The 20,958-nt window shown below is 37.0% G+C and overlaps 1 protein-coding gene across 4 annotated transcripts in view; it reads left to right on the top strand.

The window, feature by feature from the left end:
- Positions 1-20,958, top strand: part of LOC116424171 (UPF0489 protein C5orf22 homolog) — a 749,516-nt gene that overhangs the window by 451,993 nt on the left and 276,565 nt on the right. For all 4 annotated transcript variants that reach the window (XM_076369573.1, XM_076369575.1, XM_076369574.1 and 1 more), the window contains one exon: positions 11,462-11,656. In XM_076369573.1, the coding sequence (XP_076225688.1) occupies positions 11,462-11,656 (195 nt within the window). The remainder of the gene's footprint in view (positions 1-11,461; positions 11,657-20,958) is intronic.

The following is a 20,958-nucleotide window of genomic DNA, read 5'->3' as shown; positions in this document are numbered from 1 at the left end:
AATTGTTCTTCGGCAATTTGGAAGCTCCGGTCATCGGTGACCATTGTGGCAGTCAACGTGTTAATAAAAATTTGAAAAGAAATCATTACTCGGTAGTTTTAGCGTTGACTCGGCTAACAGCCATACTCGCCCGCCGTTGTTGCAGCGTTCCACGGAAAAGTGGAGTCGCTGTACGTGCACGACAGCGCGTGCTTACTGCAATGTCGCCGGTGTTATCGGGATTTCAGCCCCTATACAGACAAAAAAAGACGAGGAAGCCCGAACAGCCGAGATCCAGAGGAAAGATATACGCGAAACAGAGAGAAGACACAGAGAAGATCGTCGTTGATCATCAGACCGGAAAAGGTCCCCGTACATTTTCTTCGTTTTGCATCACGTCACCGGCGTAGACCACTACGACCGTAACGCGCGTCGTGCCACGCCGTAGGCTCATAGAAAATTCTATTATTCTATTCTTATCATCGGGATGACGCCCGTATCGACAGCCGGATATATAATGCAACGTGAGTTTCTGTGCTTACGGCGCCTACCGGATGCGCCCACACCGAACTTGCATACTGAGCAGCGGCTTGTCTTCTAAGGCCCAACTAGAGGACGTGCTGGATCGCCACGGCCGTTTATTGGCGCTGATCGAACGCGTTGCATGTAATCTATTCCAACGCGCACGCACAACTCTCTTCGATTCGACTGGTCGCTGACTTCACTCGAGGAGGTTGAATAACTTCGTGTGCAAGCCATTCCACGTAGGATGGAACCGAGTTCTCCACGTAGTCACGGACTTTCTTTGTTATAGGGACCATATTTATTTTATAATTGAGAGTCAGTCATTTTCTTTGGGCGTGGGTTAGTGTTTATTTAATATTCTAACGAATTGGTAATATTTTATTATTGGTATCGTTGTTGTTACTATTGGTTATTTGATTTGTTATAAATGAAGGTAAACTGTATAATACGTAAGTGCCTTTTAACGCTAGGACTACCGTCTAGTAAAATCGACTGTTCTGTATTTGCTTGTAACATTTATAAAAACGCGTTTATTGTGGTTTTAGTTTGCTTGTATCCTAGTTTGCGGTTGTTTAAATCGATTTATTGAATAATTTCTGGGAAAATTGTTTTAACTTGTCGGTGATTGAGAAGGAAGAAGCTCGAAATAAGTCATTTTGACTCATCTGTAATTTTAGTGTTAATTCTTACATTGGCAATTAGAATGTTTGCGTTTAACCAAATTTTAGTATTGCAATGTTTCTGTGTACATTCTTTTTATTTTCGAAGCAAAATTTGGTATGAAGATGTTCGAACAATGAAAATTCAAATTTTATTATACTATTATGGTAACAGAACAGAATTACGTGGAACAGAACAACAGCATAAACAATATTATGATTACAATTTATACATTTTTATACTTTAATAATTGTTTAACTGATCTGTATATAACCAGGGCTACTATTCATAGCATATAATTCGTTAAGATAGGTCCCACTGCTTTTATACGTTGCAATCCCCGTTTAATTGGCGCAAGTTCGATTCCACCACGAGGCTGTTATTCAGGAAGTTAGGTGTTCTGAGAATTTCCGGCTGTTGGATCTCATTGGATCGCTGGCTTGTTGATTCCCTTGAAGACGAAATTGGGAAACGTCGATTGTAAGTAAAATATACAACAGTGTTCCTTGCTTTATAGAAACAGACCCTTAAATTCCTAAGAATAATCCTGTATCAATTAAAGACGTATCAACACTAGATTTACCGACATTTTTATATTCATACTTATCTCTACAGATAAGGATCAATTTCACCGATGAACAAAATCACACATTTTCTTTAAAAAAACAACTTAAGAAACAACAATTATACACAATGATCTCATAAATCAAACTATGAGAGATATTGATAAAAGTCAGTACAAGTGGCAGAGAAAAATGTAAAAGGTATCTGTCATTTCCCTCGCGAAGTTCAAAATGGGACTAAATGATTCACCCGGCAAACCTAGTGTTAACATAATATCATAAAAAACAAAGAGTATGAATTTAGAAAACATTTGTTTAACAACGTTTATAATCCTATCCGGAAAACTGGTTGAATTTTAAACGAGTATAAATAATAAAAATGAAAATGCAGTTCATACTAATCTGCAGTGAAATTTATGATTTCACTGCAGATTAGATCCGAGGGGTAGCTTCGATATATAAAAGAATATATTTTCTTTTCTACAGGACAACAAAAAAGGTAGTGAAGTGTGATGTGTGCGCGCGGAATTCGAATTGTCGCGCCGGGTGGTATTGTTTTAATTAACACACTGTGAATTTTACCCTGCCATTCGTAGAACTAATTTGCCTTGTACGAGCACAATGCGTCACGATCGGCGTCGCATCTGCCACGCGATAGGTCACCGAATGCAGCGGGGCGTCCCTAGAGTCTCACACGCGTACCCCGTTGATTGCAAAAGTGGAATGCCGGCTGACCGTGCACGAAAAAAGACGAGAAATAATAAAAAGGGTGTCGGAGTAAAGTCCCGCGCGCCGAATCTGTTAACGAGTTTGAGGAACAAAACCACTCCATCGTCTGAATTAAAACTCAAGGGGGTAGTTTAGGGTTGAAATTGTTTGCTTCGGCTGTAAGCTTCACTAACTCTGTTAGAAGCCGGCTTTTGCAATTGCACGAAACTGTTTAATTAACGGAGGAATGGTTTTAATTAAATTTTTATAAGAGTGTCTCGTGCTCGTACTGATACATATTAATCATTACAATTCGTAATTATTTCACGAACAATGTTGATTATTTTTCAATTATAGATAAAATGAACGTTGTCTTTATTTATTGTTCGTAGTTTCTACTGTGAAGAGTTATTTATTTTATTTCCAATGCAAATATAGAAATTCAGATTTGTAACGTTATTTAGGCACAATCATCTTAAAAAGTATGATTAAATATATTTAAAAATATATTTTGTATTGCATAAAATACTTAACAATTCGAATGTTACAGTAACAATTGGAAATTATAATATTTTTATGAAAAAATTACAATCCTGTTCGACAACGAATAACTTCATCTATCAAATCAAACAATTCAGAAAATGATGAAGTATATTTTAATGCAAAGTATTTACAAACACCTACTATACGGAAATTATATTTGGTAAACAAATAACGAGATGTCTGAAATTATTAAATATTTGTTACTAACAAATTTCTGTTTTATTCAAGAATATTTATAATTCGTGTAGGTTAATGAAAGCATACACACGAACATTCCATTTCCTCTATTTCTAAAGTACTATCATTAATTATCGTTAATTATGTTGTCTATTCTAGACAACGTAAACGTGTCGCTTCACGATGACTACGTCACTTTCTAAAATTGACCGCATCTCGTGTTTTCCGAGCGCAGCAATAATCACTTCCTTGAAGTGGTGTGATCAATTTTTCTTTTTCCCTTGTTCTAGTTAAGAAATGATAACAGCTTTTGCGCAATCTTTGAATTCCAGCTGCAGATGTTCCTCGGGATTCTTATGGCGATCTCTTTGATCTAAGACGCGCAAATGATCTTTGAACTAAATCACCACTCACCGATCTAAATTGCTTCCCGTCTTTATTACTGACGTCTGTTCTTAATAAAAATTTACGGTTCGATTATTAAATTAAATCGCTGACATTTAAATTTTCATTTTCACTTCAAACACACCCATGCAGATGACGTCGTCATTAATTTTTCATGTAGTATAATATGACTTGAGATTTGATTAAATTTAGACTGCTTTGACCTATTACTTACAATTTATATTTATATACTAAGTAAAAAACTACAATTACTTTTCGACAATATGATTTTCCAAATTTTCTAAACCTGAATTAATTCTCATTTCACGTGTAACTGTCATTCTATCAATTACTTGGTATTTTATTAGCTTGTATCTCTAGATGCAACTTTTTAAGGAGTATCAATTTTAAATTTTATAGTTTAAAAAGATTCGTATATATATCTCACGAAATATGATTATACTGATCAAAACAAATTAAATTGTAATATGCAAGTCGTACAAGTAATTTAAATCTGCAGTACAATGATGTTCTCATGATTTCTTCATTTTGTAAATATCCACAGTATACATAACTTGCCTCTTACATATTTCATATGAAAATTGAAATTTTAAATATTTGGTCCACAATATTCTGTCACACCTAATATTTTGGCATTCAATGCGAAGTCTCGTTACAAAACACGTACATGTATATTTTGTAATAAGACGTATAATGAAAATCATGAATGCAAAACTTTCTCTTGCTACACATTACAAGCATAACGTTTCAAATTTGATGATTACTTTCATTTCGAATTCCGCAATCCAGCCGAGCGTTTATAATGCAAGTTATAACATAATATTTAACAACCAATAGAGTGTACGAAACGGGAAGTCATGTATCACTGGTTTATACGTCGAAATCATTAAGTGCGCGATTGCGCAACACCCGTAATCCCCTATCTTTGTCATGCGATTTTTAATTTGCATCGAGGCGCTGTTATCTCGCGAGTACGCACGCGTGACGAGCATCGCGAGCCGCGAAGCGTGTTCCATAAACGCATAGTGTTCGATTCTAATGACTCATAGGCAAGTGAAGCAATTCTGACCGCGATGTATCATCGCGAACATTGCCGGAAACAAAGAAACAGCAGCTCGTCGGTTATTGTTAACCACGATAGCTGCGTTCGTTGGTCACGAAAGAAAAAACAGGAATTCCCCTTTGTCATATCGTTTCCAAGCAATTCCGCCGAGCTGCTTTTCCTGGGGTTTACGAGGAATTTATAATCAACGGAGTTTAGCGGAGACAAAAGAATGATCTATTGTTTACATAATAACCGTTGTATCAAATCAGTTTCGATACTGGTCTTCCAAGTAATTAGATACGTACTTTTTGCAACCACGATCGCAATTAACTTCAATTACTTGCATCATTGTTTGGACGTCTAATTCCTTAAGATAGAAGAACAAGTCTTTATGATATTACGTTTTGTTTGTGGTGTTTCAATGTGTGCGTGGTTGTCATGAGAAAATTTCTGTTAATCGTTAGTTATTGTCTTTTTATTGTTACCGTTCGTACTTACCCGTTTCACTAATTGTAAGTTTATCAGTTTTCCGTTGTACAGTGGACAGTTGCTCAAGCTGGTGGCATTAGATAATCAGACTAATTAAAAACTGTCCAGTAAAAAGGTTCCTTACAACGGGAAAGGACAAGTGAACTTTCAAGTACTACTTACTTCAGCCAAATGAACTGATTAAAAGGCGATAGTGCAACTTATCCGATTCGCCACGCCTTCGACCATGATTTTGCCTCTCTTTTTCTGCTGTGAATGTAGACGGGGCACATTATAACGTTGTACTAATGTCAGCCTAAATTACAGTTATAACAGACAGTTAGTCTACTACCGATATACAGGGTAACTGGTGATGGAGTAACTGCTGATTATACAGCTAGAATTGTGAAAGAAATTTCGTAGCTTTGCATCGTGGTACAGAAGAAAGGAAGAAAATGACACATTCCAAAAAATGTTATAAATATATCGTATATACTTATTATAAAAATTTATACGGTAGATACGCTAGACTTAAGTGTGTTAATCGTGAGTAAGAAAGACAATACAATGCAACAGCATCCAAATACCAATTTTTCGAATGTTCAAATCTGCTACTCCGACATTTATCCATATCTCACATAGCACCGAAATGTTTCACTTCCACAAATATAACGAAAGCAGAATTAAAAAGTTCCAAGTAAAATGTACTGTCCTTAACCCTTTGGCGACGGCAGAATTTTGCGTCAACGCATATTTCTAAGAAAGTGTATTAAAACTATGAAAACACTGAATTGAACTAAATTAAACCAATCGAAAATAGTCACATTTATATAATGTATGACTAACGGAAGATGTAACTGTTGAAATAAAGTTCACTTACGTCAGATTTAAGCGAGTTTTGCTGCAATTATTGTCAATAATATTTTTCGGACGCCTATAGGTGCCAACAGTACATCGAAACCAAATTTGTCAAGCGCTTTTAGGCGCCAACAGTAGCCAAGGGGTTAAAGAAGAATAATATTACTCTTTCTCTTCCTTAGAAAACACAGAATACCTACGTACAGTGCCAAACATTAAATACAAAATATTAAAATATCCATCACAAAAGCATAGGGTCATACAAAACGTCAATAGCTGCATTCAATACTGAAATACGCGTGATTATAGTATTGCCACTCTTGCCAGTGGCTCATTACGCATAGTCTTGCCGATAGCGTATCCGCGATATCTTGTTCGCGATTCCACGACACGGCGCATAATTCGTTCCCTATTATTTTACCGGAGGAAAAATCTGCACTAACAGCAGCACTGCTAATTTTACATGGTTCGCGCGAAGAATCCGAGGCAGGGCGTTGCACCCGATGGTAAGTGCAAAAACGCGATAATCCGACTCGGTTCGATTTCGGAAGATATTTTCGGCCGCGGCACGGGAATGACTCGCAAACGAGCATGCGAGCAAACGGCGCAGCACGTGGCAGGCCAGATCGAAGGCATTTCCATGCGCATTAACCGAACAGACGGTCGTCCATCACAGCACCGTCGCAAGTGCAATTAAGCCAACCAGTGCCGCATGCAAATCGGCGCATTGTCTTGACCCGAAGTGCCGCGATGTCGCCGGCCCCGCTACGCTTTCACAAACGGCACCCGAGGCCGCGAATCTATCGAATTCCTAAATTTCAATAGTCATTAACCCTTTGGCTACGACAGATTTTTACACATACCGCACGTGGCATACGGCAGAAGGTCAATTGCGACCTACACTAATGAGGGAACCTTTTCAATCAGCACACCAGCCGATTTTGATGAAACTTATGTGAAACATAGTTCTCGAAAAAATGCTTGATATGTATGTTTTCTTGTCGGTCAGTATCCACTTTGTAGGTATGTGAACACCCTTAAAGTTCAGGTTTGAAGGTATATTTTTTACAATATCTAGACAATTTTTTCGTTAATTGTTCGCTTGAAAATGAACGATTTTTAATCCTTTTGTCAATAAAGAAATAGATTGAGAAGTTTTCTACGATTGTTTGCAGATCTTAGTTTTGTATTGGGGAAGTGTATTGAAACACTTGAATTTTATAAAAATTGTTCATTTTGCTATGTTTTGTAGATAAGGAATCACTGTAATAAGGAAGTACTCTATATTAAAAAGATAAAAATATAGTTTCTATGAAATATATCCTCTTTTTCATAGAAATAGCTATATCAATTTTGTAAACAACATACATCATTGCACGTAGGCGTGTATCACGTATCTATAATATATGAAACGCGCATGGTTACTCTTTCATTCTTCATTCTCTCCGTAGCTAATTCCATTCCCTCCGTAACTAATTGTAGAATTCATCCAGTATTTTATATTAAAATATCCCAGGGTATTGTTTCTTACAATGTCTAAGCTTTCTAACTTTTTGCACACGAATAAATTTTACAGCGTACAAAATAGCCGATAACCATATGCAGATTGTCTATGAAGCATGACGAGATCAGCAAAATTTTCCTACTAGATTTGCCTAATGTTTACTGAACAATTTGTGACGTACCATTCACCAACATTGTCAATAACAATGCATTTTGTTTTTGCTGAATAATCTCAAATGCTTCACTATACTATCTCATTGAATATTATTATCATAATATGACACATTTAAATTGCTGTATCGCAGTTGCAAAATAAAAATTCTTTGGCTATATCAACAGCCATACAAAACGAATTTATTGCCCGAATTTATGGGGCGACCTAATGTCTGGTCGTAAAGTCTTTTATATTCAAGGAGATGAATGTTCCTCTGGCCAACCATACCTTTATATCTCTTGAATACTTAACATCAGCATGATAGAAATTACACGTAGTCCTGTTATAATTATGTTTTGAAACTTCCTTATGATTTCAGATAGTGAGAGCTCTTTCTTCTCACTTGTAACGCGACATGCATGTCATTTTAATCTATTACGAACACTTTTATACTGACAAAGTAATTAAAGCTTATGCCGCGATATTTTTACCAAGCATTGTACGTTTTATTCCGGTTAATTATAATGTAATAAAATTTTATAAAGTATTGTGCAGGGAGTTCCTAGGATGTAAATCAGACGTATATTATAGCCTCAATATAGTAACAGTAATTTCATTAAACAGTAGAAATGTACTATTTACTTTATACCAGTGTAGAGATGCTAAATTATTATTTCAAAGATTTGGGTAATTAGTCTTGTTATTTACGAACAAGTAATTCTCATTCATATAGAGAGATATAAAAAATATGTGTAAAAAATTACTTAAAAGATCATTTTAGGCACAATTCAACTCACTATTTTAGATTGAGTACTATTTTCCTGGTTAGAATTCAAATTGTCAAATTTAAATAATTTCTGTAGATAGTCCAACCTGAATATGTTTTTTAATAGGAAATAATTGACAATAGAACATTTCATTATTTTAAAAAATATTATAACCATTTAAAGTAAACTACCATTTACACTAAAATTATCTATCCTAAAATTGCAACAATATAGAAATTAAAAAGATTTTCAATAATCCAATAACTAGCAATACTAGTAAATAAAAAATACAGACATATCAACGACCGAAAGGTTAACAAATTTCTTGCATTAATCAAGAAAGTAATGATCTCCAGCAGCCATTCGAAGTTCAGCATTCGAACTGCATCCGACCACTAAAGTAAACAAATTGTAGGATATTATCAAGCCATGCGAATTTATAAGCCGATATAAAATTCACTAAGGGCCTGTGAAGGTGCTCGGTGGTACTAAGAGTACCACGGGTGGCAAAAATATACCACCATATGGAACGGAGGAGAAGAAGCGTAATGAGATCGCAAAAAGAATAAACAAAAGTTCCTCTCGTTTCGTGGATAAAGAAATAATGGAAACCGATTGGGGAATATTCGAAGATTGGTCGTTCGCTTCTCTGCAGACACGTCATGGCAACGTCTGGCGTGCATGCATTGGGCAGAGCTGTTGGTTTAAGCACAACGGGGATTCCGTAAGAGCCTTTTGTCCTTCCTCGATTCCAGTCAGAATCACCCTGCCTGGTTTAGTTTGCATAAACGGGAAACGGGTTTCAGTCAGAAAGAGCTTTGGTAGTTCAGCGTAAAAGAACGGTGCATTGTCACGAGGGCAAGGAAAAAAAAAATATACGAACGCACCTCTTTCGATTGGTCTCGCTTGCACCATCGGTCCCGTTCCTCTTCCCTTCCCGCGTTCTCCCTCCCTGAGTTGCACTGAAAGGAAACCGAGGGCAACGAAAAAGCTGATGTTAGGAGAATGCAAATGAATATGCTCAGAGGAGCGGTCATTCAAGTATTCTCCTCTAATGCCTGACTAATGCGGTCGCGTGACAATTTTTGGACACTTGACAGAAACGGGGTTCGCATCGTTGAGCTCGATGAAAGACGATTCTTGCGTATCGCTGAAACTTGAGGTTTTTCTGTGGACGGTCAGTTTGAAGTTTCATTTGTCTGTTTTCGTAATTGTGGTTTTCGTCCACTTGGTTGTCGCTTTCTTAAACGATGAATCGATGTGCTATCGAATGCGTTAAGAACGTATTATATCTTAGTAATTTGGATCTGGTTTTATTATGAATTGAACTCCTTAGGAAGGAAAGATATTTTTAAAGTTTGTCTCTGTTCGGTCTCATTCGTTTCATTTGTTCTTATACATACAAAAAGCAGAAATTGAATGAATAAGTGGAAATACATTAACTGATATAAACCATCTATATTTACCAATATAAGAAGGTGATTATCTTACTGGCACATCCCGCTTTTCATTCCAACATTCATTCCAAAATATTTTACTTGACGCAAATTATCCAGTCATCAAAATTCTCCAAATCCACCTTTATTTTTATTCCTTCTTATTATCTACACAGAATAAATCAAAATATTTCATATTACGTACGTAATACAAACTCATTATTCCCTATCAATCACACTAAACCCGCACCCGAATCGATACAAAAAATCTGCTGTCACCCGTTGTACGCCACAATCATCATAGAAACAACATTTACGATTCTTATTCAAATATCACGAGCATCAAATATATCCCTCCCCGATGTATCTATAGTAAAAATTGGTTCGAATCAATGTCGGTTTCGCTCGGTGTTATCGAAGGTGGCGGAGGAAGGGAAAGAAAAGCGATAATTAAATTTCATTACACGGACACTCGAGCGGGCAATGGAAAAAAGCAGGACGTCCGGGCTATCGAAGACCGTATTAAACGTTTGAAAGCCGTTGACCATAGTGATCGTTGGCTCTGCTTTCCTCGTGACAGCCTCCACCCCCTCGATCACCACCGCAACCCTTCCCGACCCGCTGCGTATGCCGTTGCGTTTCATTGTTATGAACGCATGCAAATTGCGATCCCGCTACCGGGACGAGTATCAATTCTAACAGGATTAATTCGAGTGCAGTCATTGTTTTTTGCGCGTCACAAAAAGCCCACCGTCCCCTCCCAACCCCCCGTGCTCCGTTCCCTTCTGTACCGCGACGCCGAGTAACGCGTCCGCCTCGTTTCGAATAATATTTCAGGATGTATGAGAGCGGCACGCCGGATTCGGCCGGTCCCGCTTCTGCAAAGAAACGGCCAGTTTATAAATTGCGCTCAATGAGTTGCGAAACAGGGATCAACGCGATACGGTCGATCAGTCGTTTTATTCTGCGATCGAATTTAAGCGTCCCTCCTTTGTAACCACTCGAGAACTCGGGAACCGGAAATTTATATTGTTTAAAATTTATGAACCACTGTATTTATATTGCGCGGCATGCGAACAGCGTGATGCGGCGTTCAATTCAATTTTGTGTCACTTTGCGTGGAAACACTGATACATTTCAAATTTCAGTAGGATTCATCGGTAATCAGGTCTGCGCAGTATGATTTGAATTCTTAATTCGTCGTGGGTTTAGTTTTAATATTAATTTTGAATGTGTTAATTTTATTGCGTTATTGATTAAGTAACTTCATGTGTTAAACAAGTAATGGTGGAATAGTGGGTTTAATGACGTAGAATGTTTAGGGAAATGCAATTTTTTAGCAGTTGGCGCTGAATACTTAATGTAACGTGTATCTTTGGATTATAAAGATAAACGAGGAGTTTATATTTTCAATAGTTTATGCTAGAAATATATAAGTTTGAAAGAGGAAATATATTTGTAGAGTCCGAGAAAGATGAGATGTAAATTTTTCCTAATTTATGTTGAAGAGCGGAACGTTTATATTGTAGTGGATTCTATATTTACATCGCATGTTAATTTTTCATTGAAAACTGAAGTTTTATGGAGTTTATGTCGAAGGCCGAGCATACAACTAAGTTATTGATTCCCTGTTGTGCTTATAAAATATCACGGAAATGTTTATGTTTCAGAAGGATGATTTTGCAGCTATCGGCGCCGCCATACGCCAATATCTTCCGGAACGAGATATGCCGTATATCTTAGATATTGATTTGGACTTCTTCAGCGTCCAAAACCCTTTCATCTCACTTCACGACGAAGTCAATTTGTACGAAAAAATCGCCACATTGTATGCGTTTCAAATACCTGAATCAACGGATCCTATGGTAAGTAGAAGAATGTCAATATGATAAATTTAATACTTGTTGCTAGCAGGCACAGAAAATGTACACCTGTCCCTCTATTTACGCGGCACTTCTGTTACACGAGCTTCTTATTTACGCGATTTCCTTCTTACATGTGATCTGAATTTAGTGACGTCGAATAAAATTTACTTTTGTTTTTTGAAATATCTTTATTTTTGTTTTTGTTGAGCTGTATGAAATAAATATGTGTTTCTATATTTATACAAGCTTTTTTGTCGAATATTTTGTTTTCTTTTGTGCTAGCAGAGTCTGCTTACGCGATTTTCATTCGTTAAAAATGAATTTACCTGGAACGAAAAATGGATAAATGATTCGTGTAAACGGAGAGACGGGTGTACCGAGTCAACGCTATAAGGACAGCATATTTATATTATAAATATAAATATGAATATACAATATAAATGTAAATATACATATAAATATAAATGTAAATATAAATGTAAATATAAATATAAATATAGATATAAATGTAGATATAAATATAAATACTTAACTTTACATTTACTTAATATTTAAAAATAATGTTAATATATTTATATTTATTTAATATCCTGTCCATTTGCAAAGAAAATGTCTTAATCCACAGGATTTAATTGTTGAAAGATTATATTCTTTTCAGTACTAGATATTTAATCGAACTATTACAATTTACTAAATGTTACATATAAATTATGTAATTGGCTGCAAACAGGTTTAAAAAATATTCGAAGTGAAAAGGTGTGAACTATGTATATTTTTTCATTTCTTCAAAGTTGCAACATATAATTCAGCTTCTCATTTTAATGATCGACATTGTTGAATACCTACACTTATTAGAAAAGCATGAGGTCTAAGATCCGTTAATAAACAAACAACAAAATTTAATCACAAATCGCGGCAACTAACATCAAATTTCTTGCTGATAGTCTCTGATGAAATAACAATACGAGGGTTGCTGCGAAAGTTTCAGAAAAATATGAAAAACCTCTCAAATCAGTTTGAAACGACGGTTTTATTATTTCTCAAAATATTCTCAATTGTATCGTATCTGCATTTTTAACCTTAAAAGTGCAAAGCTTCACAAGTATAACATAAATTCCCGTGTCAAAAGATTCCCGAAACTTCTGCAGCGATCTACATCCAACACGGGTGCTCGGAATATCATAAACATAACATATTCACAACACGGAAATTCAATATAATAGAACAAAAGCATTTGCAAAGAACACGTTGTACGTGCCGATATAAATCGTCTCGGTAGAAAACTTACTTATAATGGGGCCCAGCTATTTCATGGCCAAGGGAAGCAAAGCATAAGGCCGAAGGAACGTACCGTGAAACAAAAGCTTCTAAGCCACCTAGTTCGAACTGCAGCTGAATTAAACGGAAACAGCGAGGCCTGGTTACCAAAGACGGAAATTCGCGACGTTGAGAGTAACGAAGAGGGAGTGGGAGGGGTGTGTACTGACAAGGAGCGGAAGATTTGCGAATAATTAGGTGGGCCGACAATAGCCGGGGTCCCGTGGCAGACCGGATACACAATGTGGCCTGCCACCAGCGGAATAATAGACAGAGAAGAACGACTCTATGGGGTTTTAGGATTCGACGGACATAATGGCACTGGTCCATTGTCTACGTAGCTGCAGACTGCCAACATCCGCTTTCGAGGGCGGCTATGTCAGCTCATCTGCATGCCAGTTTTCGATCCTTCAAGTGTTTGGTTTCCAGCATCGAAGATGCAAATTACCGCCGCAATTCTATCCGATGTTCGATTGACATCGATCACGTAAAGTGGAATACACTGTTACACGTTCATCTTGATCAGAATATTATTCTCTGGAAAACGGAAAATAAGTTGAAATAGGAAAATAGGATAGGTATGTTAATAGACTGTAATTATTGGCTTTGCATATTACTTTGTTTTTGTTGAACACTGTATAGTTTGATATTTCATAATTACTAATTTTAATTTTAATTAATGTGGCTTATTAATATTAATTGTATATAATATTATTTGAACTAATTTTAACTTATATTGGTAATTTACGTTTCGAACAAAGGATAATTGCGTTACGGTAATCACAGACGTATAATATATGCGTGACAATAGCTGTGAGCTATTAACAATGGTTACATTACGTATGGTACATAATGCTTCGCAATAATATTTGATCGTAACAAAATAGTTTGCTCATTAACTTAACAATCCGGTACACCAAACTCATTTCAATGTTTCCTTTTGTTTGCAACTGCACCCACAGATTTGCGATGGTGAATTAATTAATACCCAGATTAATGTCATCTGTCAATGCCATCTGAAATGATTGATTTCTTATATTTCTTACACCTCTAACAAATTGCTCTATTTTAAAATATTCATCTATCCTTAAAATTTCCTCCGATGCAACATTCACGTAAAAATTATTTATACCGTATAATATGTCCCTTCATATCATATATTCGTGTCTTTCATAGTTTCAGTATATCGCGAGATATTCAACGTTTCTACGTTTATCTACGTTTATTCTAAAGGTTAACGCGTTCAGTGCCGCACGATTTTGCCGAGAAAAATGTACAAAATGAAAATAATGGAATATCAAGTTATGTAATTGAATTGCGTTATTATTAATGCAGGTTTATCTTGTTGAATGTCACTGCATTAGGTAATGTTACTTGTAATATAGAAAAGTTTTCAAATAATCATCGTTTGATCGAATGAATTATAGTAATTCAATTTTGTTGGGGTCACCGGTGACCTCCGTGGCACCCAACGTGTTAAAAATAGATAATATATATCTCGATTTGTCAAATACACTTGAAAATTTTCATCGCGAGTCTGACTTTTAAAGAAGAAGGGATTAAACAATCGTGTAACTACATTTCGGATAATAATTCAGTTGCTCAAGCAGAAGATCGTCTTCCAATGCAACGCCACGAGTTTCCGTTCGGTTCCGTTGAATAATGAACATCGCAAACATGTCGATCGAAGCCAAGAAATTCCCTTACCGTGGGATTTTCGCAAGGTGCGTGTCAGTGGAACGCAGCCACGCACTATCGGTTGTCGTTATGCTAATCTCTCGATCCGGTTAAATGTATGTCAGCTCGAGGAGCTGGCTGGAAAGGGAAACTGGATAATTTCGGGACGAAGGACTCTAAACAGCCGACCGCGTCCTGCGCATAAAATCAGTATCGTCCCGAAATATAGCGCATATTTATATAGCGGATGGCTTCGATCTAATGTATGCGGGACAGACCGGTGTGCTACCTGTCTTACCCTGAGAACTCGGCATTGCATTGTGATTGTAATCGCCGGTTGCAGGTCAGCTCGCGGCCTAACCGGGGTCAGGGTCATTCTAGAATTATTTAAATTACGCAACCCGCCCTCCTTCTCTTCTTTGGGGACGCGCGCGCGCTTGTGCGCTGCGGCGATCCGCGATCTTTTGTCGAACACGACGAAGAAAGGAAAAGGACGAAGGAAAGACGTAGGGGGAAATAGAAAGAAAGCATAAACCCTTCGAATTCGATAAGAAATATTTGCTCTACTGAAAAAGTCGTTGTGACAATGTCATCTGAAGGTTCCAAAGATGAGGCACTCTATAGAAATGGAATTCACAAATTACCATCACGCTGGGGAGAGATTGTTAGTAACGATGGAAATTCTATTGTTCAGTAAATATTAATAAACACATTGAAAACGTTTTAATTTCTTTTGATTCGAAAATAGACAGAACATAGAAACTTGGACATAAAACCAGGAGGTGGACCTAATGTTTTTATAAGATTCCTTATCAAGTCGTGTCTGCGTTATCAATAAAATTTCTTCTCTTTCAATTCAACAATGGACAGAAATTTCCAGTAGATCTAATATGTGCACCTGGAAACCTTGGCGTTTTATTCTTTGACGATCGTTTGATTATCAATCACGAGGATCTGGCAGTGCGAGTAGCGATTCGAATGGGTGTGCGTGGAAGTTTGATTTCTTGGGAAAGGATGTTCTTAACGCATAACTATGCTGAGCGGTCACGAGTAACTCGTTTTTACAGGATACAAGCTGTCCGTGAATTAAGTTACGCTTGCGTCTTATTCATTTTTATTTGAAGGTAATATGAGCCTTTGGAAAAGTGTTTGAGATCGTATTTGTTAGACTGAATTGTTTTACTCGGTTTAATGTATTATGTGTAAACGAAGTATGTAGATTAAGATTTAAAGGAGTCATTTTTGGGTTAAATTAGTGATCAGAAAGGTGTTTAGGGACGAATTGATTTTTCCTTATCTTCCTTTGTTCCCTGGCATCTTTGAAGGATTTTAATAAATATACAGAAACGTAAATGTACATGTTTCGGCGTTTGAAATTGATTAAGCAGTTCCTTCAATGATTAATTGAATTCATCAATTCATTTATGCGTTCTGCAGTCTAGACATAACAAGGATACACATTTTTATGCTACTGTATTATATAAATGCAGTTGACTCTTTCACTCTATTCCATTCACCGTAAATGAAAACATTCTTTATATTCAATTTGTGAATAAGTTTGATCATTAATAATCATTTAATTTCTTTTAACAAGTAGAAGATGATCTCAGGTTCTGTAATATTGTATAATCGGTGCCCTTGTCGATGAACGTTTATACGTCAATCGATTTTGATCGAAGACGTCTTGGACTGGCAATCGACCGGTAATATCGAATTCCACAGTTCTTTGAATTTGTTTGACCCAATTCATTTTCTCAGGATCAAAGTCGCGATGTCCCGCCGTGATCCCTGCAAAAGAAGAAATAACACGAGCAGGGGGTCCAGTATGCAAAACGGGCCCGTTTTCTGGCCTCTCTGAATATTGATGTGTAGCCGAGTATGCAAATGAGCGTGAGAATGCAGCTCGTGCCGGATGGTGACGCGAATAGACGAACCGGAAGTAAACTACAACCCCACCTTCTCCCCCTTGCGACGTGCCCTTTCTACCGTCGAGGTCGAATTATAGTCATTGACTTTTTCTTGCCGATGTCAGCCTGGAAAGAAAGGAAATGTGATTTACTAAATCTTATACCCAACCGCAGCTACAGTTTTTTTCTCTCGGGAATAATATGCAATACTTGTTAGGGTGTTCTACATATGTTCGCGACCCGATACCGTAGGCAAGGGTGAACATTCTCAAATGTTTCTGGGTTACTTTATTTGAACCAACGAATGATTTTTTGATGGATAACTGAATCGTTATAATAATTAACATTGAAATATACCTATTATCTAATATCTAATACCTATCAAATAATAATATTTGATAATCAACGTAAGAATATTAAGATTAAACCTAGAATATGAACAGTAATTTTACTTTCCTTCGTTTTCAAAATTTATATATTGAAATATTTAAAAATTATACATTACTTGATTCGCGTATAATCCTGGGATGTACCTTGAACAAGTACACGTTCGTAAATAACAGTTTCGAGATTCCAAAAAATAATTCCCATTCTCGCGAGGAAAACAGCCATGGAATTTGGCCAGCAATAACGTTGTCCTCGAAGATCTCGCACCTTCCGTTCCTCCGTCTCCCATTCGATTAACGCCTTTTACCCCGCTGAAATATCTATCCAGGTCTGCAGTAGGAAGCCTTGGAATAGGACAGAGATAAACAACGTGGAATTAAATATACAATAAAGCTCGCGAACCTGGACACAGAAAGGGCGTGGTGGGGGGTGGAGAGGAAGCGAAACTGCTTTACCGACTACGCGTCGCAGCCCGGCATTTCAGCTCCCACCCCCGTTTGCTACCCGCCCGCATAAATAAATCCAATTGGCTCGAATAAAATGTACGAAACGAAGTCGCACCAATGGGTGGGTGTGTATTTTATTTTCTCTCGTTTTCCTTTCCACCCCGGTGTCAGCCTGGCAACCGGCTGTTTCCTCCTCTCTTTCTCTTCGACCGGCCGCCGTTTCTGTCATGGCACCGCAGCAGGATAATTCAATCACGACTTTTCACGGATTTCCCATCGAAGGAAACACGCCAGTTACTCGCCGGAACGGTTTCGTTTTTTCGCACGGCGCGCCGTCTCCGCCATCGCCTTCTGTAACGGCGGTGCTGCACTTCTTTCGCAGTTATTCCTTAGATTGCACTTCTCGCTTCCGGGTTATTATTGGTTTCGAAACCGTTGGCGACAGTTTGTTAGTTTACCGATATAGACCTTGCTTTCTGTATGATTGTTCCTTGAGTTTTTAATATTCGCGACTGTCGTTATTGAGAGAAATTATACTAACGCTGCCAGCCGGTGCGACGATTACTTGTGTTCTTTAATTTATGGTACAGTCACTTATTTGAGCTTTAATATTAGAATTTACTTGTTCTGTTTCAAAATCTAGAAATCTCAACGAAGAAAGAACGAAGGGACATTGGAAATATTTGTACTTACGTAGCATGGAACATCGGCTGCAGAAAGTATGTAGTTAATGCTAAAGGTAGTCGCTAAATGATATTAATTAATACAAACATATTTCATGAGTTCGAAGAATTTTGTGGCCCCATTAGCGATATCTTTATACTGACATTCTCACGACTTGAATCTTTCGCCTACTCTAGTGTTGTTTTGTAACTGTGACTCCATCGGGCGAACTTCATTTTTTGAAAATTATGGACGCAATGGTTCGAAGACTTCCTCGAGTAACTGTACAGTTTATGGTGAACGGCAGTAAAAAGTAATGGATAAAAGCTAAACCATTGACATTATTCCACATATCTTAGAAATATTCAAATTTAATTTCCGAATAAAAGCAGCTTCATAAAGGAGTCTGCATATGAAACGTAATTTTACGATTCTGATTCGGTTTTGCGTAAAAGTTGGCTACCTTTCCGTAATACCATCAGCAACTAACCGTTTTACATTTCCGTGCTAGAGGGTTGGGAAAATCATACAACGCGCAGATCTCTTTAAAGCGTGCGAACGAAAACTAGTTCATGTGGAGCCCGCTATGCAAGGGAACATTTCTTCAATGACAAGGGGAATCTCGTTGAGGTAGGTCAGTTTCGTAACTACCTCCTCTCACGGAAGTCCCCAGTTGCTTGAACTTTGATTTCGATATTGTTGATCCTTCTTAAGGTCGCCCTTCATTCCCTATAATTAAGCCCTCCGACAATTAAATCGATAAAGCCGCGTAGGCGCCCTTTATGACCATCCTATGCAAAGTTCGTGCGTAGCGAATTAGTGCTGATCTCCGTCGTCTTGAATAATATTACCCATGCTTCACGTTCAATTATCTGATCGATCAACGCGATTTTTCACAGGCTGGTCAAAGGTAGCTAATAACCGTGAACAAAATCGAATCTCCGTGTTAGTCACCACTGAAAGTACCGATAATACATAATCTTCGTAACTACAAGTGGTTATTAATTATAAAAATTACAGGATAGTATTCGAAATTTTCTTAGAATTGTGTTAACTGGTAGTATCAACAATTGTTGCTAACATAACCATCTTAAAATAAGTAGCAAGCTATTTTTAAAATATAGAAATAACTATTAACAAATCCTATAGAGTGATTTATATTCGCAATGACGAAAGTGTTATAAAAAATTAATAAAATATTTTAGGGGACAGTCTTCTCATATAGATTTATTGTTATATAAATAATTGATAAAATTTTGTGAGTACTTCTTAAAAGATATAGACCTTCGAGTGACACAGACCATTTTCCTAATTAACGTTGCATTTCGAAAGTAATACAACTATATTTATTTTATCTATTAACCCTTTGCGGACGAATATCGACATTCCAACGAGATGAAATTTTCATATGTGGGTATTAAGTCGCAAACAATTGATCTAATTACTCGAACAGCAAGAGATTAGCACGTTGCTTCTTTCTTTCTATTATTTAAGCAACTGATATATAATTTAGCAATTTGATATAAATTTAACAAAGAATCTTCGTCGGCATAGGATTAAAGGGTTGAGAAGAAAATAGAATTTTATTTCGACAAGATAGAAAACGAGTGATATTAATATTTACTAAATAGAAAGCGGAAACTTCAGCAGGAGTTATAAACTAAAGGGTTAATAAGTCTCGGATGTATCTTTGGAAAAAACGGATAAGAACCAACACTGCCATCTGTTATGGGTGATAAGAACGAGGGGTTTCTTCGCAGTTTCCGGATAAGCCGCACACTCCAGGGGTGACGTGACGAGCGACGCCGACGCCGACGCCGACGCCGACGCCATGTGTTCAAAATGGCTGCGGATCGTTAAACGATCGCGCGCAAGCTCCCCGGGGGTGGTGGGCCGGAACGGGTTGGTTTTTGGGGTGTCCTCACTTCTTAATAGGATCAAAGAATAGTTACGACGTCAGATCAACGCATTTACATGCTACGCAGCTTTCCCACGAGCACGCAAAAGCGTAAGGGTTGATGCAGAATCGTTTGATTCCCCTCCTTCGAAGCATCACAACTCATTTTTACTCTAAAATTCTTTTTAAGATTAAAAAGCCAATCTTCTTTTGTGTACAAAATTCTTTATGCCGTATTATACGATGCAAAAATATGTAAAATTCGATTGCTACACTTTATACATATCAGTTTTAAATCTATATGGTGCTTACGCACGACAATAAGTGAAAATGACTCAACCTGTAATTACGCGCAGTTGTGACAAGAAATTTATTAGAATATTCAAAGAGGAAACGCAGTTTCTGTCCTTTGCATTATGTTTGTACGTACTGTGATGAAAAGTAGCGTTTTTTATCGGATATTGTGTGGCATTTTGCGTGTCACATATATTGTCGCCTTTAAACAATTTAATATTTCTATTAATGTAATCGTTTTGCTTATTTAAATATTTATAATTCGAGGACTGTAAGCGTGAGATGATATAAAATCACTGATATGAACCATGAATTAAATGGTGATTTTAATTCATATAAGATTAAATTATCATATTTGGACTTTTATGTGTCTAACAAGTAACAATAAATAGTTTTGTCTTCGATCTTCTCTTATTGCTAATTCACGTGACAAAGGTACGCAGGATTAGCAAACAACAGTATTGAATGTTGTACATATCGAAGAAAACTTTCGGTTAAGGGGTTGAAGTCTTTTACCTATATTTAACTTCAAAGCTTATAACAGAAAGTCAGTGTATAATAACTCTACGGACACGTTAAAACCATCTGTCAATGGTGATAACTTATTAATTACCGCAATGATTAACGTATTTACCAATTATTTTCAACTTTATCTATCTTACAGTAAAGTATTTGTTATCTCAGAAAATGTTCACATTTTCTCAATTTCTTCTT

The sequence above is a fragment of the Nomia melanderi genome, chromosome 7 (genome assembly GCF_051020985.1).
Source record: "Nomia melanderi isolate GNS246 chromosome 7, iyNomMela1, whole genome shotgun sequence".
NCBI lineage: Eukaryota > Metazoa > Arthropoda > Insecta > Hymenoptera > Halictidae > Nomia > Nomia melanderi.
Note: the sequence above shows the minus strand (reverse complement) of the source record. Positions and strands in the feature narration are given on the sequence as shown.